The sequence below is a fragment of the Rhinopithecus bieti genome, unplaced genomic scaffold (assembly GCF_001698545.2).
Source record: "Rhinopithecus bieti isolate Rb0 unplaced genomic scaffold, ASM169854v2 scaffold_7438, whole genome shotgun sequence".
NCBI classification, from domain to species: domain Eukaryota; kingdom Metazoa; phylum Chordata; class Mammalia; order Primates; family Cercopithecidae; genus Rhinopithecus; species Rhinopithecus bieti.
The window spans coordinates 2,434,801-2,453,139 of record NW_016805589.1 but is presented as its reverse complement, the minus strand read 5'-3'; the positions used below and the strand labels follow the sequence as shown (position 1 = coordinate 2,453,139).

At 42.8% G+C, this 18,339-nt stretch overlaps 1 protein-coding gene across 1 annotated transcript in view; it reads right to left on the bottom strand.

The window, feature by feature from the left end:
• The window catches only part of ARHGAP26 (Rho GTPase activating protein 26), a 461,308-nt gene that overhangs the window by 192,609 nt on the left and 250,360 nt on the right, over positions 1-18,339 (bottom strand). The window contains 1 exon segment of the mRNA XM_017872973.1: positions 10-75. Coding sequence (XP_017728462.1) covers positions 10-75 — 66 coding nt within the window.

The window sequence follows — 18,339 nt, the reverse complement described above, 5'->3', positions numbered from 1 at the left end:
CTACTTTACCTCTGGTTTCCACAGCATGGATGCATTTCCTGATTATGCTGAAGCCAATGCTGTCCAACTGCGCAGCTGAAAGAGCAAGAGAAGGGCAGTTAAGTTGCTAGCCATGGAAATCAACCTCAGGATAGGGCTTAACCAATCCAGGATGAATCAATCGCATGCTGTGGTCGCACATCCTTTTAATGTTTCCCAATAACAGTACAGGAATAACACCATAATAATAATAGCTGGCATTGACAGCTTTCCACATGCTAGGTATGGTTTTAAGTGCTTTGCATGTATTATCTCATATTAGCTCTCACAGTAACCTCAAGTTGTAGTAACCTGTAAAATTATCTTCAGTTTATAGGTGAAGAAACTGCAGCATAGGGTGATAGGTACCTTTGCATTGTTTTGCTATTAACAGAAGCTGTAGAACTAATTACGGTCTCCTTCAAAAAGCACAAATTAAGTGGTCTATAAATGTTGGGTAAGTGCTTAAAATAGATTATTTCACTTGATCCCAGTAAGTCCTCCACATTGACATTATAATCAGCCCATATTACAGATGAAGAAACTGAGGCTTGGTAAAACTAAATATCTTGACTAAAGATGCAGAGCCAATACATGGAGAGCTGCTCTAGAGCTCATACCATCAAACTGCCTTAAATGTGGCCCTGAGTTTAGTATAATTCTGCTCAGGTGACTAGAAGAAAGGAAAAATAGAACAAAGGAAAAAAGAAGAAAAATGACCCAGAGGAAAATTAAAACAGCCAAGAACAATGACACTACCTCAGGAAGCAGCGCGAAGGCAGTGGGGCCATCCTCCAGGGGGAAATGAGCAAGTGGCAACAGGGTTCTCACTCCGAAAATAAATGATCAACAGCAGCAACTTCTTCCACAGAAGAGAACCAGACAAGGCTGGAAACTTCTAACATGACAACAAGGCTGGAAATTCCCTAAAATTCACTCCCACGTTTCGGTTACCCGGTGATAATCTTTAAGAATGGGTTCGGCCGGGTGTGGTGGCTCAAGCCTGTAATCCCAGCACTTTGGGAGGCCGAGACGGGCGGATCACGAGGTCAGGAGATCAAGGCCATCCTGGCTAACACGGTGAAACCCCGTCTCTACTAAAATCCAAAAAACTAGCCGGGCGAGGTGGCGGGCACCTGTAGTCCCAGCTACTCGGGAGGCTGAGGCAGGAGAATAGCGGGAACCCGGGAGGCGGAGCTTGCAGTGAGCTGAGATCCGGCCACTGCACCCCAGCCTAGGCGACAGAGCGAGACTCCGTCTCAAAAAAAAAAAAAAAAAAAAAAGAATGGGTTCATCTTTGACCTTGTTAGGACAGTGGGACAAGAGATTCTACCACTTAATGGTCAGAGTGGAAAAGAAAATGGCAGAAAGTAGAAAAGCAAGTATTTTATAGACAATTTGTGGTCATCTCAGGGTAAGTAATAAACTTGTAATATATGAGAAGTGAGCAGAACCTGAACTCATCTTGGATCTAATCCAAATTGAATCTTTCTTTAATTCTTAGCATTATATGGGTAAACTTAGATAAGATGAATATTTTACTTTTTTCTTTTTGTTTTTTTATTTCCATAGGTTATTGGAGAACAGGTGGTATTTGGTTACATGGGCATTTTTTTTTTTTTAAGACAAGGTCTTACTCTGTCGCCCAAGCTGGAGCGCAGTGGCATGATCTTGGCTCACTGCAACCTTCGCCTCCTGGGTTCAAGTGAGTCTCCTGCCTCAGCCTCTCTAGTAGCTGGCATTACAGGCACCCACCACCACATCCGGCTAAGTTTTGTATTTTTAGTAGAGATGCAGTTTTACCATGTTGGCCAGGCTGGTCTTCAACTCCTGACCTGAGGTGATCCAGTGGCCTCGGCCTCCCACAGTGCTGGGATTACTGGATTGAGCCACCACGCCCGGCCTACATGGGTAAGTTCTTTAGTGGTGACTTGTGAGATTCTGATGCACCTATCACCCGAGCAGTATACACAGCACCCTATTTGTAGTCTTTGTTCCTTACCCCATTCCCACCCTTTCCCCCATGTCCCCAAAGTCCATTATGTCATTCTGATGCCTTTGCGTCCTCATAGCTTAGCTCCCACTTATGAGTGAGAATATACAATGTTTGGTTTTCCATTCCTGAGTTACTTTACTTCGAATAAGAGTCTCCAATCTCATACAGGTAGCAGCGAATGCTATTAATTATTCCTTTTTATGGCTGAGTAGTAATCCATCATATATATATATATCACAGTTTCTTTATCCACTTGTTGACTGATAGGCATTTGGGCTGGTTCCACGTTTCTGCAATTGTCAGTTGTGCTGAAGATTTTAAAACGTTTTTAATCCCTAAGAATTCCCAAAATCAAACTAAAAAAGAATGCTAATTCCTAAAACAACTCTTCCCAAATTGAAATATTAACAGTTCCTATACTTACATGCACAGTTACTGCTTAGTGATGCTTATTACAAACACACTCAGCCTCCAGGATAGTAGTAAAGTACCAGAAAAGAAACAGAAAAACAATGTTTTTCTCCCTGCAGATTACTTGCCATACAAATCATTCTTTTATTCCCTTAAAATGGTAAGGAGCCTATTAACTCAATCCTTTGTTTTTCCCAGTATAAATAAAGTATTTGCTCTGCACATTGTGGCATCTCAAGATTTCTGATTACAGGCTGAAAGTCAAATCAAAATAATTCAAATAAAACTCAATTAACTCATGCAGCAGGCATTTTTCAAATTTAGTAACAACCTATAATACAGAGGCCAAATACCTGCTGGAATCCAGGGAAGGATTTAAAAAAAAATAACAGCTTTATTGGTATATAATTCATATACCATAAGTTTACCCATTTTAAGTGTACAATTCAGCAATTTCTAGAGTATTTATAAAGCTGTATATTAATCACTATTATCTAACTCCAGAACATTTTTGCCCTCCTCCCTACCCCAAAAACCCATACACATTAGCCATTTCTTCCCTTCTCCCAGCTGTGGGGAGAATTCCTTTTCTACGGATTTGCCTATTCTGAACACGTCACATAAATGGGAATCATACACTATGTGGTCTTTTATGTCTAGCTCCTTCTACTTAACATAATGTTTTCAAGCTTTAGCCATGTTGTAGCATCAGTACTTCATTTCTTTTTACGGTTAAATAATATTCCACGGTCCAGATATATCACGTTTTATTTATCCATTCATTGGCCGATAGATATTTGGGCTATTTCCACTTTTTTGTTGTTGTGAATAATGTTACTATGAACATCTGTGTACAAGTCTTTGTGTGAATTGGTATTTTCACTTCTCTTGAGATACACCTAAGAGTGGCATCGCTGGGTCACAGAATGACTCTATGCTTAACTTTTTGAGGAACTGCCAAACTGTTTTCTAAGCAGCTGCACCAGTTTTCATTCCCACCAGCATTGTATGCGGGTTCCAATTTCTCCTAATCCTTGCCAACATTTGTTATTGTCTTTTTTATTATAGCCATCCTAGTGGGTGTCAAGAGGTATCTCATTGTGGTTTTGATTTTTATTTCCCTAATGACTAACAATGTTGGGAATCTTTTCATGTGCAGGGAGGATTTTCATTCCTTTATACAGTAGTCACAATAGAGCCTACCGGATAGCATTTGTCAGATGGGGAATTACTTTTTGTGCTAAAGGAGTTTTCCAAAATGTTTATAACTACGATTCATTAGTTTGGTGAAGCCTTTTAGTTCTTCTTTGGAGAGGTGCTTAAGATCATCTTTTCATAGGAATGAGAATCAAAGAAGTCTGGGAGAGAAAGAATTGCCATTTTACACAGTGCTATGGGGAGCTGCAGACATGGATTCTGAACTTGGATGTTTTAAGAGTAGGCTTGTGAACATGGTCTTATTCTAGGCATCGACGAACTTCTGCCCCAGACAAAGGCTATTTCTTTACCCTCTGAACATCGATAAAAGTTTTGAAAAATTGAAAACAACCTAGGATCTGACAGTGATGACCCCAGTGGTCAAAATGTACAAGCAGGTAAAGCCATCAGCCCAATTACTGGACATAACTCTCTAGAGGTAAATCAGTCCTTGAACCTTTTTTTGTGGCACTGTAGGAAGTGGATCCTTTTCTAGGTAAATAATATTTAATGGAAAAGAATAAAATGGACCCTTCCAAATACATCCAGAAAAAATCACAAATTTACCCACTATTACGATTACTTCTTTTGGGAAATAGCAAAGCAAACACCCCACATTCAATCTCTGAATAAGTGTTCCTCCTTTGGTTTTCCCAATGTCAGAGATTCTCCAATTTGTTTTAAACCAGCAAACTCCTTTTCTTGGAATAAGTCTTACACAGATGTTATACATAAAGGTCTTACATATGATATGTGTAATCCAGTGTTTCTCAGTTTATCTTAGTTGTCTAAGTTCAAATGGATACAATATTTACATATTGCAAAGTCAAACATTAAGAGCTCAAGATAACTCTGTTAGCCTCTAATGTATTAAAATTGCATATTGATGATAATTATTTACAGTCTATAAACAGATAACACTGTATTAAGAAATGGAATCTCTTTCAAACAACAGTTTCCCCAATAAGGAATTCAAGAAATACAGGTTAGTAACGACTGCTTTAAACCTCTAAACTGGAACTAGTGTAAATTATCACACTGCCCACTGCCTGGGGACCCCCATCTCTGTCTCTTCTCTTTCACAAACACACATGTACATGCATGCACACAAACACACACACAAAGCTTGATTTCTACTCTCATCAACTTGAGTTTCCTGCTGACATCATGATTAGATTACTAATAATTAACAACTGTTTTATTATTTATCAAGGACCAAGTACCATAATGTGATAAGGACTATAGTGCACACATAACCAAATCATTAGTCCTGATCTCTGCCCAGCAGGGATAAAATCTAAGTTAATTGAGATCTCCTAGTCTGAAAAGCAAATTCCCACTAAAAGGTTTAGAACACTATCACTACCAAGCCGCGTTTGCTAATGACAGAAAAAGTCTGAGTGGCCCGCCAGATGGAGGCGGCTGTCCTTAATCCCCTCAAGCAGGTGATTCAGCTCTTTCACTGAGCCAAGGCTCAGAAAAGGTCAGGGATTTATTAGCAATTTCTGTATCCTTATAATCTCCAGCAATAATCTCTCATTAAATATCTACTAGGCTTCCATTAGTCCCTTAATTTGACTTGCAATGAGTTGTCGCAGGACCTGTGGCTCCCGGGCCCGACATCTACCATCCTGCAGTTGAGGCTTCGGCTGGTTTACTTCCCTCCCTCAGCCTCAGGTTCAGCTCTGCTCAGTGTACACAAGAGGCCGCCCTAACTGTTGTCTCATCATGAATCCTGGCAGAGCCTGCACCAAATATCCAGGTTGGCCTCCCGGGTTAGAAATGTGCCATCCTCTTAACTTTCATTTCAACCTTTGAAGCCTTGTTGCTTTGTCTCCTTTCAGACAAAGAAGCACGCTAGGGTAACAAAGCCCATTTTCTCAAAGTTCTCTGGAGAACATGTGAACACAGGAGAGGTGGGTTTATGCTCAGTAACCTTGAAGAATCTTAGGGAAAACCACAGAAGCGGGAAGAGGATGCCTTGGGCTATCATGCCTAGGATATGAACCCCAGGAGGAGGGAGGCAGGTTACATCCAGAGACTAGCTGTCTTACTGCAAAGGGATTAAAAGAACAACTATAAGGTATAATCATACACTATAAGGCATAATCAAATTATTTTCTTGTCTAAAAGGTGGAGGCTTGAATCGCTTGAATCCAAGAGGCAGAGACTGCAGTGAGCCGAGATTGCGCCACTGCACTCCAGCCTGGGCAAGACTCTATCTGAAAAAATAAAAATAAATAAAAGGAGGAGGCTGGTGAGCCAGGGAGACAGACCTGGATTATAGCATAACTGCCACTGCTATACAACCATAAGGTCACCATCAGGCCCTGAAGCTTTTGGGACCTCATCTGAGATACTTTTCCCTGGCTCTTCCCAGGTATTAAAAAAAAAAAAAAAATGAGGTGTGTAGGTGGTGGGAAAATTATAACAAAATCACAAGTATCACCCTGGGTACCACTCCTACTTCTTACCTCCTATATCCAAATTATCACCAAGTCCCTCAATTGTATCTTCTAATGCCCCTCAATTTTGTCCAAGTTTCTCCATCATCACCATCACCACCCCGGTCCCTACCTCAATCATCTGCTGCCAGGATGACTGCATTAACCTCCTGGCTGGTCTTCTTACACTTCTTGTTCCTGTCTGCCCTCTGTATTGCAGCCCCCATGGTCTTGACAAAATCAAAGCATATCACCTCCCTGCAGCACCTCACTGCCCTTGGGAGAATAACCCCAGTCCTTACTTGTTCACAAAGCTCTGTGTGAGTGAGCCCTGCCTGGCCCTCCAGCTTCTTCAGGGGCCACTGCTCCAGCTCTGAGCACCTAGCCACACTGGCTGTCTTTCAAGAACATTCAACTGACCATGCTTTCTTCCCACCACAGACTGTGGATTTCGCATGGGAGCCCTTTGGCTCCCAACTCAAGTGTGCCTTCCTCAAGAAACTCACCCAGACCTTCCCACCTAGGTTAAAGCCTCGATTGTGCACTTGGATACAGGACCATGAGCCTCTCTCAGACTATGATGCACCACTGTAAGTTTACATTGATATGTGGGATTCTGTGAAGAATGTCTACCAAACTAGAATACATATTCATGAGGGCGATGGTCCAGGTATATTTACTTCACTGGCTACTACAGCTCTCTCTTTCACCATCAACTATAGGACTGGATATGAACTGGAAGTGTGTGCATGCGCATGTCATTTTTCATTTTGGATACACGAATAGGTAAATTAGTGAATGAATGGTAGAGAGAGCTGGCCGAGGGGCAGTGTGTCAAAATGACCTTTCAATTTCAACTGATATAAACCCTATGAGAGTAGATGAGTCCTTTTAACCTTTGGTCCTCCGCTTTCTCATTTTTTTGTGTGATGATATAAAGGTTAAATAAAGAAATGAATAGGCTGATCTAACCACTTCCTTCCTTCCTGTATCAATACAGGCATGCCACTGGGCCCAAGAGAAAGGAAGAACAAAAGTGGCACAAGCCAAGCCATGAAACATAGGAGATGAAAGCAAGTTTAGGCTTTCCTGGACACTTTCAGACCTTTTGCATTTTGTCCATCAAGGCATTATCATCATTGAGCTGCATGTGGTGTGAAGCTGGGGCCGAGAGGAGGGCTTCTCCGTATTACACTAACTTGGCCATCTAAATGAGGGTCAAGAGGGGCCTGAGGCCTGAGGGTCAAGAGAGCCCCCGGAAAACACAAGTATTCTCTGCTAGAGCTTCATGCTACCCATGAGATCTGACTCCTCAGGCTCAAGAGTCCCTCTTCTGAAAATCACTGACCTGCTGTTACTCAACTCCAACCTTCAGTATTCAGAAAACCAAGAAATTTGGCAAGAAGTGGCCAAATCACCCAATCTGAATAGAAGAAAACTTTCCATACTATAAGTCAACTGATGGACACATATATATAGTCTATAAAAACAGCACACTAGGACATGTCCCCAAACTACCCCACACCTGCATCCCTGGAATTCTAACCAAACCCTGGGGAGAGAAATCCTCATCCAAAGGAGAGGAGCTAATCTACTGAATTAGCCTCAGCATGAACTAGCAAGAGTTACTGTCCCTAAAGCTGATATTCAACAGGTTTTTCCTAGTCTGAAATTTTTCCCCAGGAAACTGATTCAATTTTCCTTTGATCAAAAAGAAAAACACAAAACCAAACCTTTTTTGTTGGAGAAATGGAAATTTGCTGGAAGCACTGTAGGTTATGCATAAAAACAAGAGGATTGAGGTTGAGCACCCTGGCTCTCTACTGTAATCTCAGCACTTTGGGAGGATAAGGCGAAAAGATCGCCTGAGACCAGGGGTTTGAGACCAGCCTGGGCAACATGGTGAGACCTCATCTCCACAAAAAGGTTAAAAAAAATTTGCTGGGCATGGTGGCATAAACCTGTGGCCCTAGCTACTCAAGAAGCTGAGGCAGGATGATGGCTTGAGCCCACGAGGTTGAGGTTACAATGAGCTATGATCGTGCCACTACACTGCAGCCTGAGCAACAGAGTGCCTTAACAGAGGTTAAGAGCAACCTGCCTCTTAAAAAACAAAAACAAAAAAACTGAGAAGTAAAGGATTTCTAACACGGATGGATGGATGGATACAGGAAATTGTCGAGGTGCTGTGAGCAGACCACTTCAGGGGCATGTTCTTACCACAGAAATTTACTCAATTTTCCAATGTGATTTGCTCTTTAGAGTCTGGTTGGTCTCCCTCATTCTGAATTTAATCAATTTCAGCACCCTTAAAAGCCATTGAGAAAACCACCCACATTGAAATGAACGTAAATTCCACCTGAAGAAAAATTTTCCATTTTCACACACACAGAGGAAGACCAGAAGGGCTTGCGTGTTTTCCCCTAATCATGTGAAGCCCCAGAGTTGCCAGGGCTCCCTGGGCTATGGCCCCTGGAAAGCTGTCCTCATGGTGACAGCTCTCAGAAGCTTCAGTGGGGCCCAGGAAAGGTGGCCAACTGATTCTTAATTATCCAGGTGTGCATTCTCTATTGTGGGGGTTACCCACATCCAATTTTTAATCCCAGATCAGCACTCCAAGGAACCCCATGCACCATCCCACTCCACTGCCTCCTGTGCCCTACACCAGACTATTCTCTGGTCCCTGGCTGGTATGTTCAGGGAGCATGAACTAACTTTAATATTAACTAAAGTCACACAGACAGAAGTGTATGTAGTGGAAACTGAATGAGCTATAAAGCCAGACAGACCTGGATGAGAACCCTGCCTCAGCCACCTCTGGCTGAATATGACCTTAGCTTCACCTTTTTGAGGCTCACCTTCCTCACTTGTATAATGGGGGTAACCCAACAGGATGCTATGAGGGTCAAACGAAATGTATAGCAACTGGGATTTACTTGGTATTCAATAAATGATCATTACCAATATTACCTAGTATTACCAAATATTAGGATGTTACTATATCCTCATATTTGAATAAAAAACCTTCCAGTTGATGAAATACTTCCCATATTCAAGTTCATGTTATCTTTATGATACTCCCATGGGGTAAGTGTTGCTACTCTTCTTACTCATAACTACTATGTTTTCACACTAATGAGTGTAATGAGGGATAATACATTACAGTTTATAAAATAAATTAATAAACTATAGTTTATTTGATTTTCCCAATATCTCTGCTAAGTTTTTATGATGAGGAAAGCCAGACTCATGTTAAGTGGTAACAACAGCAATGATAACCGTGGCTAACACTTTCTGAGCACAGACTACATTGCTCTGAGCTACAGGTGCATCATTTTCTTATCATCATCATCATCATCATCATCCCTATTTTGTAGAAAGGAAACCTATGCTTAGGCAGGTTAAGGAATTTCTGTAAGATTATAGCATTAGCGAGTAGTGGAACCAAGATTTTATTTAACTCAGTCTGACTCTTGGGCTCATCCTCTTCTACTCTTTGCTTTCTGCTGGAGATAGTCAGAAAGGAACTGGGAGCTGGGGATCAAGTTTTGTGGTTCCTGCCATTTCTATTCCAGTAGCAGCTCTCCACTCCAGTGAACAAGAGTGCACTTGTAGAAATGCAGATTTTGGGCCCTCTCCCAGCAATTATCCATCAGTACATGCAAGAAACCCACTTGGAAAAACACTGTAGTATATACTAAGCAATTAAAATGATTACCACCAAAAACAAACAAAAATGACTTAATTTAGTCAATTCCCAGTATCTATACCACATTCCCTGTTGGAAAACAACTATTTGCCAGTGCTATGCATCTTGATATGGAATGCTGGATTGTGCCACTTTGGTATATGGGATGATTCCAAGAGGTTCACAAACATTTCTCAGTTATACATTTATTTTAATGAATATTAGAAGTCTACTGATTTATCACACATAGCATAATATATTTCTTTTTTAAATAAACTGAGGTAAAAAAAGGAATGAATTGGTTTAAAACCAGTAAGAAAATTAATAATAAAAGTAGTATGTGTATATATATATATTTAAAAAGTCAGCCAGGTGTGGTGGCTCACACCCAGAATCCCAGCACTTTGGGAGGCTGAGGCAGGTGGTGGATCACTTGAGGTCAGGAATTCGAGACCAGCCTGGCCAACATGGTGAAACCCTGTCTCTAATTAAAAAAAAAAAAAAAAAAAAAAATTAGCTGGGCGTAGTGCAGGTGCCTGTAATCCCAACTACTCGGGAGGCTGAGGCAGGAGAATCGCTTGAACCAGGAAGGTAAAGGTTGCAGTGAGCCGAGATTGTATGACTGCATTGTAGCTTGGGTGACAGAGTGAGACTCCATCTCAAAAAAAAAAAAAAAAAAAATCATGAAGGTGACAGAAATAATAAATTGGGGAGCTCAAGTCCTAATGTGTCTCAGAACAGGCACTATGTTCAAACCGGCTGGAAGAATGAGACGGCAGAGGACCATATTCTACCTGTAACATATTCTGTTCCAGTAAGGTTATCCTTGATCTTTGCTTTCTCTCACACCCTATATCCAATTCACACACCACATCCAATCCATTAGCCAATCCTGTCACTAATAACTTAAAAACATATCCAGAATCTAACTACTCTTCATATCCATTGCTAATACCTTGATCCAAGCTGCCATCATCCTTTGCTTGGACTGCCTGTAGCAGACTCCCAACTGCTTCAATTTGTCCCCTCCACCCCCGCACAGTTTATTCCCCACCAGCAGCCAGAGTCATCTTTTAAAAACATACGTCAGCTTATGTCATGCACCTGATCACAACTCTCCAGTGACTTCTCTTCACACTAAGAATGCAGTCTTATCTCCTGACCTCACATGGTCTAGCCCCGTCCTACCTGACCACTCACCCCCAGGGCCTTCTCCCATCCGGGCACCACTGTCCTTCCTGATATTCCTAGACACGAGTAGCTCACGTCACCTCAGGGTCTCTGCACATGTTGTTCACTCCATCTACCCACTCTTGACACGCTTCCCTCCCTCCCTTTGTTCAGGTTTCTTCTCAAATGTCACCTCTTTACAGAGACCTTTCCTGCTCCAGGTATCTAAAATCACTCCCCTCTCCCTTATCCTCTATCCACCGGTCCTTATTTTTGCAGAGTACTCATCCCTACCAGAAATTACACCTTTGTCTACTTGCTTACTCTTTGTTGTCAATTTCTTTTCATTGTATATGCTCCATAAGAGCAGAGACAATCTGCCCTGTTCATGCCTAATCTCAATAAATATTTCCTGAAAGAATAAATACAATCCACGTTTTCACCAGCTGAAACACCAGGAGCCGACAGGCCAAAAGTCCCCACGTTCCAGGAGCCTCGAATAGTGACAGGTGGCTGCATATACTGGTACCTTCTAGAGTTCAGGGCCCCTGCAGTTGGAAGCATGAGACAAACAGGTTTGACAGAGATTTCATTCATACCCTGACCTCAAAGCAAGAATACTGCTAGTCAGAATATTCCTCCCTAGCCTACCAGATACAAAGGCATCTTTTTTTTTTTCATTGTTTCTTGAAAACAAACACACAGAAAAATAAGCTGAAAGAGACATACGGTAAAGTAAAATAGGTAGCAGGAACAGAAACAAAAATCTTTGCCTGGATGGGAATAAACCTACAAGCTCTCAGCCATAGTTAAGGAAGGCTCTAAAGACTGTTCCAATTCTTGGCAAAAGACAGGCATCCAAGGTGACAGCACGTGGGTTCTTGAATAGCACAGGCTGAGGACTATACTTCTGCCTGGCATGGAAGGAGTGTTTCTTTGTGGGTTTCTACTCCTGCAATCTCCTAGTCCACCTTAAAATCCCAAATCAGAATAGCCGCGAAAGAGCAAGGCTTAATGCACACTGCAGTAACACCGACCAGCTTAATCAGGACCATTTGTCTCCTACACGGGGATCTGGACATCCTGAGAATGAATGACACAGTGGCCTCAATTCCCTTCTGCCTTGACGCCCGGTGGTTTTGCACTGATTTCTCAACCGAAAGAGATCACCAGCTTTCTGAGGGTGGAAGTGTTTCAAACAGAGAACCAACTGCCTCTGCCCATCAAGGTCACTTTCCTGCCTTTACCTATCTGTCCTCTTACTTCGAAATGCTCTAAGAACAATGTGTTGGTCACAGCAAAATCTGAGGCAGGGAAGCGCAGGGAAAGAGAGAGCATTCAGAATCAAAAGCCTAAGATTTGAGCCCTGGTGTCTCCACAAACTGCCTGTGTAAGTTGTGCATACTTCACCTCTCTGACCCATTCCCCTCACATATAAGATGCAGGTGTTGCGAAAATCAAATAAGGCAATGCCTGGAGGAACTTTAAAGAGACCATCCAGCGCCATGCTTTTACATAAATGGGTTCTGGCTTTGGATAATGATGACATTATTGGTAATAATAAGAATAAAGGGCAACATTTAATCATTGCTGATAATACCAGGCACAACTGAGCAAAGGATGTCCATCCTCATCTCATCTATTCTTCCAAAAAAACCCAAGACTTAATTATTAAAACTATTCCCAACTTCAGACAAAGAAACTGAGGCCTGGAGAAATTAATTTCTCAAAATCACACACTCAGTAATTCTTGAGGCTGGGATTTCAAACCACGTGTGGAGTACTCCAGAGCTAACACTTCTAAGCACTACTCTACCCTCTGCTCAGTCTTACATGCTGAATGTGAGCTGCAGGCTCTGACAACTCTGATCAGTGCAGGGAGTGACCAAGTTTGCCCTCAGAATGAAGTCTCAGTTTTCACATCTGTAAATGGGGTCAATAATAGCATTTAGCTCATAGGATTCTTAGAAGGATGAAATGACATCACATATATCAAGCAGTGAACACGTTGCCCACTCCACAGTATGTACTCAATAAACATTAACCATAATAACTGCAAGCCTGTACTCGGTGGCAGTGGGGGAAATCTTTTAGTCTCTGTCTCAATAACCCCTTGCACTGGGCTTTAGGGGTTAAAGATGTAGCCAGGGGCCTGCTCACTGTCTCTTGGCTGAAGCCCAAACTGGGATGCCAACGGGTGGCTCACACCTGCTCAGGCTGCAGCCTGCTGTCAGTACAGAGCCCACGTCACTGAGGGAAAGGGGAATATTAGGCCATGGCAAAGGCATACACTGGCTGCACCTGCCAGTCTAAAGCTAGCTGAGAGAGAGGGTGGATTTGTTAAGTGTCTTTTAGGACAAGCAGAAAGGCTTCTGACTATCCAGGCAAGTCCAAGGAGTACCACCACCAGTCCTAGCTTTGGAGGCCAGGGTCTCATCAAACAAAATAGCTGGGAACCCAAATAATAAAATTTGTGCAAAAACAAGCTGTTTCCTGCCCCTTCTTCTCTCTCCAGCCCCCTGCCCTCCAAGCCAGGGCTATTCTAGAGCTGGGGTATTACAGCTCAACTAAATATAATTCAAGCTCAATGCACCACAGCAACTGTGTTGCACAGGCAACTCATAATGAAAAGTGAGGTGTAGAAAGTCAGCACCTAGGGAGAGCTAGAATTATACCACCTCACCTGACTGTGGCTCAGAAGATGAAAGTGGTGGCCACGGAAACTGCATGCACAGGAGAAGGGAGAAAGGGGAAAGAAAAGGGATGTGGGGAGGAGGGCTGGAAGGAATGCAGGCGAGGGAGGGAGGGAGAGTGTCTGTCCTCTATCAGCTCAGACCTGGCAGGCCTGGAGAGAAAGCTGGAGGGGATGCTGCACTCAGCTGACTGCCTCGTGGGCCAGTGCACAGGAGGCCAGGCCACTGTGCCCATTAATGCCTTCCAGACTTCTCAGGTTTAAAAGGGGAAATGTTCTATTTATAAGCCACTGACCAGTAGAGACCTGGCAGCCTCTGGATGGCTCTGATCCCAAAAGGATCCTGGTTACCGGTGGCTGCCTCCTCCTGCCTCTCAACTGTGGGTGTTCTAACAGCAAAAGGCCAAAGGTGACTAGAAGCAAAAGAAAAAAAAAATCCTCTTTTCTGCCCTCTGCTGCTTTCATGAGACGGTGGATTTTTGGTAATGGCTGAAGGCTTTAGAAGCCTTTTAAAAACAGTGGCCCAGGCGATTCCATCAAGGCTTTCCCTACAGTTTTCAAGCCTAAATCTACTTTTCTGTTTTACAGATCAAGGGAAGCTAAAGCACAGAGATGAAGGAAATGTACAATCAGAGGCACAACAACGGGAAACAGAGCAATGGTAATGATGTCCCTCCCCATCTCCTCTCCTGGTCCTCAATCTTGTCCTCATAAAACAAGGCAAACCTGAATATAACACCATCAGGGAGTTTGCTCTGAATGAAGGCCCAAAGAAGAATGAGTGGATGTACAGAAACAACATATAAAGCGTTACGCTGTGTTGCCAAATCCCTGTGGGAGAGTGGTGGGCCAGGCTAAGGGTCTGACCCTGGGGAAGCCAGTCAGTGAAATGTGTGACCCTTGTGCACCCAGCACTGTGCACAGGTGTTTGAGGAATCACCAAGGGCTCTAATGAGGTGGTGCACTAAGAAGGAATATGGGATGGCCCCTCAGTCACAAAGAACTAGAGGGGTTAGATGTTGGAGTCAGATGATGAAATTCCTTCCAGCCCCTCTGGGTGGACCACATATGAACAGGACGGCAGAACGGATCAAAGATTTCAAGCATATGAAGAGTCACCGGAAAAAAATGACCCTGGTGATCACGTAGGCTAGGGTCTGAGTATGAGCTTCGCTACTTCTCAGCTGTGCTCCCTTGACCTCTTTTTTTTTTTTTTTTTTTTTTTTTTTTTTTTTTTTTTTGAGACGGAGTCTCGCTCTGTCACCCAAGCTGGAGTGCACTGGCCAGATCTCAGCTCACTGCAAGCTCCGCCTCCCGGGTTCACGCCATTCTCCTGCCTCAGCCTCCCGAGTAGCTGGGACTACAGGCGCCCGCCACCTCGCCCGGCTAGTTTTTTGTATTTTTTAGGAGCGACGGGGTTTCACTGTGTTAGCCAGGATGGTCTCGATCTCCTGACCTTGTAATCCGCCCGCCTCGGCCTCCCAAAGTGCTGGGATTATAGGCTTGAGCCACCGCGCCCGGCCCCCTTGACCTCTTTAAGCCTGTGAGCTCCTTTGAAAACTCAGTTGTCGTGAACAGCATTTGTGCAAATGGCAGCCCATCGTGTGACACTTTCATGCCCCCTGTCAAAACCGCATGCCATCCTATTTAGACTAATTTTTAAAACTTAACCTTGTGTTAAGCTAAGGGTTAATAAACTATAGTCCCTGGGCCAAATTTCCCATTGCCTGTTTTGTAAACAAAGTTTTACTGGAAAACACCCACATCTGCTCATTTCCATATTGTCTATGACTGCTTTCACACTACCATAGCAGAGCTGAATAGTCCTATAAAAATAAAAATATTTACTATCCAGCCCTTTACTAAGAAAGTGGACCCCTGTGCTAAGCAATAACATTTATAAAATCAGGGGATCAGCCGGGTGCAGTGGCTCATGCTTGTAATCGCAACATTTTGGGAGGACGAGGTAGGTGGATCACCTGAGGTCGGGAGTTCAAGACCAGCCTGGCCAACATGGTGAAACCCCATCTCTACTAAAAATAAAAAAAATTAGCCAGGCGCGGTGGCGGGCACCTGTAATCCCAGCTACTAGGGAGGCTGAGGCAGGAGAATTGCCAGAGCCCTGGAGGCGGGGGTTGCAGTGAGCCGAGATCACACCACTGCACTCCAGCCTGGGCAACAAGAGCGAAACTCTGTCTCAAAAAAATAAATAAAATAAAAAATGAAATAAAATAAAATAAAATTAGGGGATTTAAGAGTACTTATGTTCCCCGCAATACACATTAAAATAAATAAAGAAATCTAAATGGTAATTTAAAATATACTCTCTCAAATGACCTAGAGTACCACCAGCAGTGTGCATACCCCACTTTGAGAAATACAGGAACGAGGATTAAATGAACACTCATAAAGCACCAAGACTGAGAAACAGTAGCAGGTTGTCTTCCTCCCTTCAAGAGCAGTGTTACCAATCCAGCTGGCTTTAACTTTCCAGTGGCCTTTTCCTTTTGTAGTGGGAGTAACTGGCCTGGCCAGAAGATAAGAGTAATAATCAAGAGTAATTAGGCACTTACCAACTAATGTGCAAATATTAATGTGCTGAACTTTCATCCTCACAATCAATTTATGAAGTAGGGGTATTATTATCCCCATTTTACAGAAGAGGAAATGGAAGCTTAGAGAGGCGCAGCACCTATCCCATGTTCTACACCCAGGATGCTATTCTACACCAGCCACACTTTAATCCTCCATGCAAACCCTCTCTCTAATCCATGTGGCCGAATCTACACAAAGAGAATGATCTGAGATATGCACAAAGGCTAATGTACAAGACCAATAGCTGATGAAATTAACAACTTTTGAAGCTATTATGAATAACATAGGCCAATGTTGTTCATAATACCAAAAACCTGGAAAGAACATTAGTCTAACAATGGCAAATGGTTCAACTATATTAAGATATAGTCCTATGACAGAATATTAAACAATCATGACAGATGATACTTCTAAACATTTCATGACATCAGAAAATGTCTGTAATTTTTTAAAGCAGAATACAACAAGTATATTCAATGTAATGCCAGTTAAATTAAAATTCATACCAACATTAACAAAATACATACAAGACATCGTTTAAAAAAGGTAAAAAGGAAATATCTCTGGGAATAATATTACCAATGAGTTCTTTCTGAATGTTTCAAAATATTTTGCTGTATTTCTGGAATATTCTACAATGAGTTCCTATTTCCTTCTTTAATCACTGCTCTTCTCCCTACCTCCCAGTGTGAATGACAAATTGGCAAACTGCAGTGAGTTCTTCAGCATTTTTTATTCAAATACAAACGATTCTTATAAAAACACTAGATTAAAAACAAACCAGAAGGAAAGAAAGGATTAAGACTTGGAAGCAAAGAGGAAGTGTTATATTTTCTTCTTCTGGGGAGGAGAGAAAGGAGGAAATTTCCATTTTTTACGTGTTTTTAACCAAGATGGAATCCCACTCTGAGCTCACTCTCAAATCCATGAGCTCTGGGATGTAGTCTGCACCCTGGGCACTTCTGTAGATGGTATGAATATAACGTACACCCACACGATGTAACTGGGCCATCTCTCTATTGTTTCCCTGTGGTCTGAGCCTCCACAGCAGATCACATGAGCTTTAAAGGTAGAGACAGACGTGTGTTCTAGTTATGAGTGTCCTTACCTCTCAGTACTCACATATCTCAGTGCCACCTGCCCTTAGGAACTCCCAGAAGGCTGGGCATGGTGGCTCATGCCTCTAATCCCAGCACTTTGGGAGGCTGAGATGGGAGGATCACGTGAAGCTAGGAGTCCAAGAACTTCTAGAGGCATTCACTGAAGGAAGAGCTACAGGAAGCCTAGACTCCTGCGGTCTCATCCAGCACAAGATCCAGGTGGAAGTAACAGGAAAATGTTGAACAAGAGTGAGAAGTGGAGTGAACCACACAATGCCATTTTGAAAAGCCAGATGGCCAGCGCTGAGCCAGGTCCTGATGTGCAAGAGAAGGCATGCCTGCAGCAACTTCAGCATATTCCTTTCAACATAACCCGATTAACCTATGGAATCTAAGTTAATACCCACATCGAGGAAAGTGGCACTGTAAAGTCTAGATTAGGAGACTGAGCCCTCTCTGCCTCAATCTGTCAGACTTCAGCCTTCAAGCAGTTGGAGAAGCAGTGGGAGGGCAGCATTCCTGTAAACAAGCTAATCTTTTTAGAGTTAAGTAGGCAGTGACATTTGTAATTTAAAACGTCAAACTTGGAAAAGACCAACTCACACTATGAGAGCCTGCTCTTCTCTTACTCCCTTGCACTGGACTGGTGTGTTCTCTCTGACAAGTTCTCGGCTTTCTAACCTTCTCTCAGGTGGGACAGCAGGACAATAGCAGCCTGGGCTGAGAACAGGCCTCTCGTCCTGCTTCCAACTTGGACTCATTACAAAGAAAAATGAACGAATTCTCATAGTCTTTGGGGAGTAAATCTTATAACTCCCTAAAGACATTCCCTATCTTGTACCCAAAGGTAGGGAACAGCAAAAAGACACAAAGACAACGGGGCTGCAGGGGTGAGATGGGAAAACGGTTTTGCCCAGGGCAGTCTTGTTCTCTGTAATAATGAAAGGGGCGAATGAATGACAGGTGTCAGATGACTAGGTGACTGACAATGGCAGTGATCACTTCCTCAAAAAAAAAAAAAAAAAAAA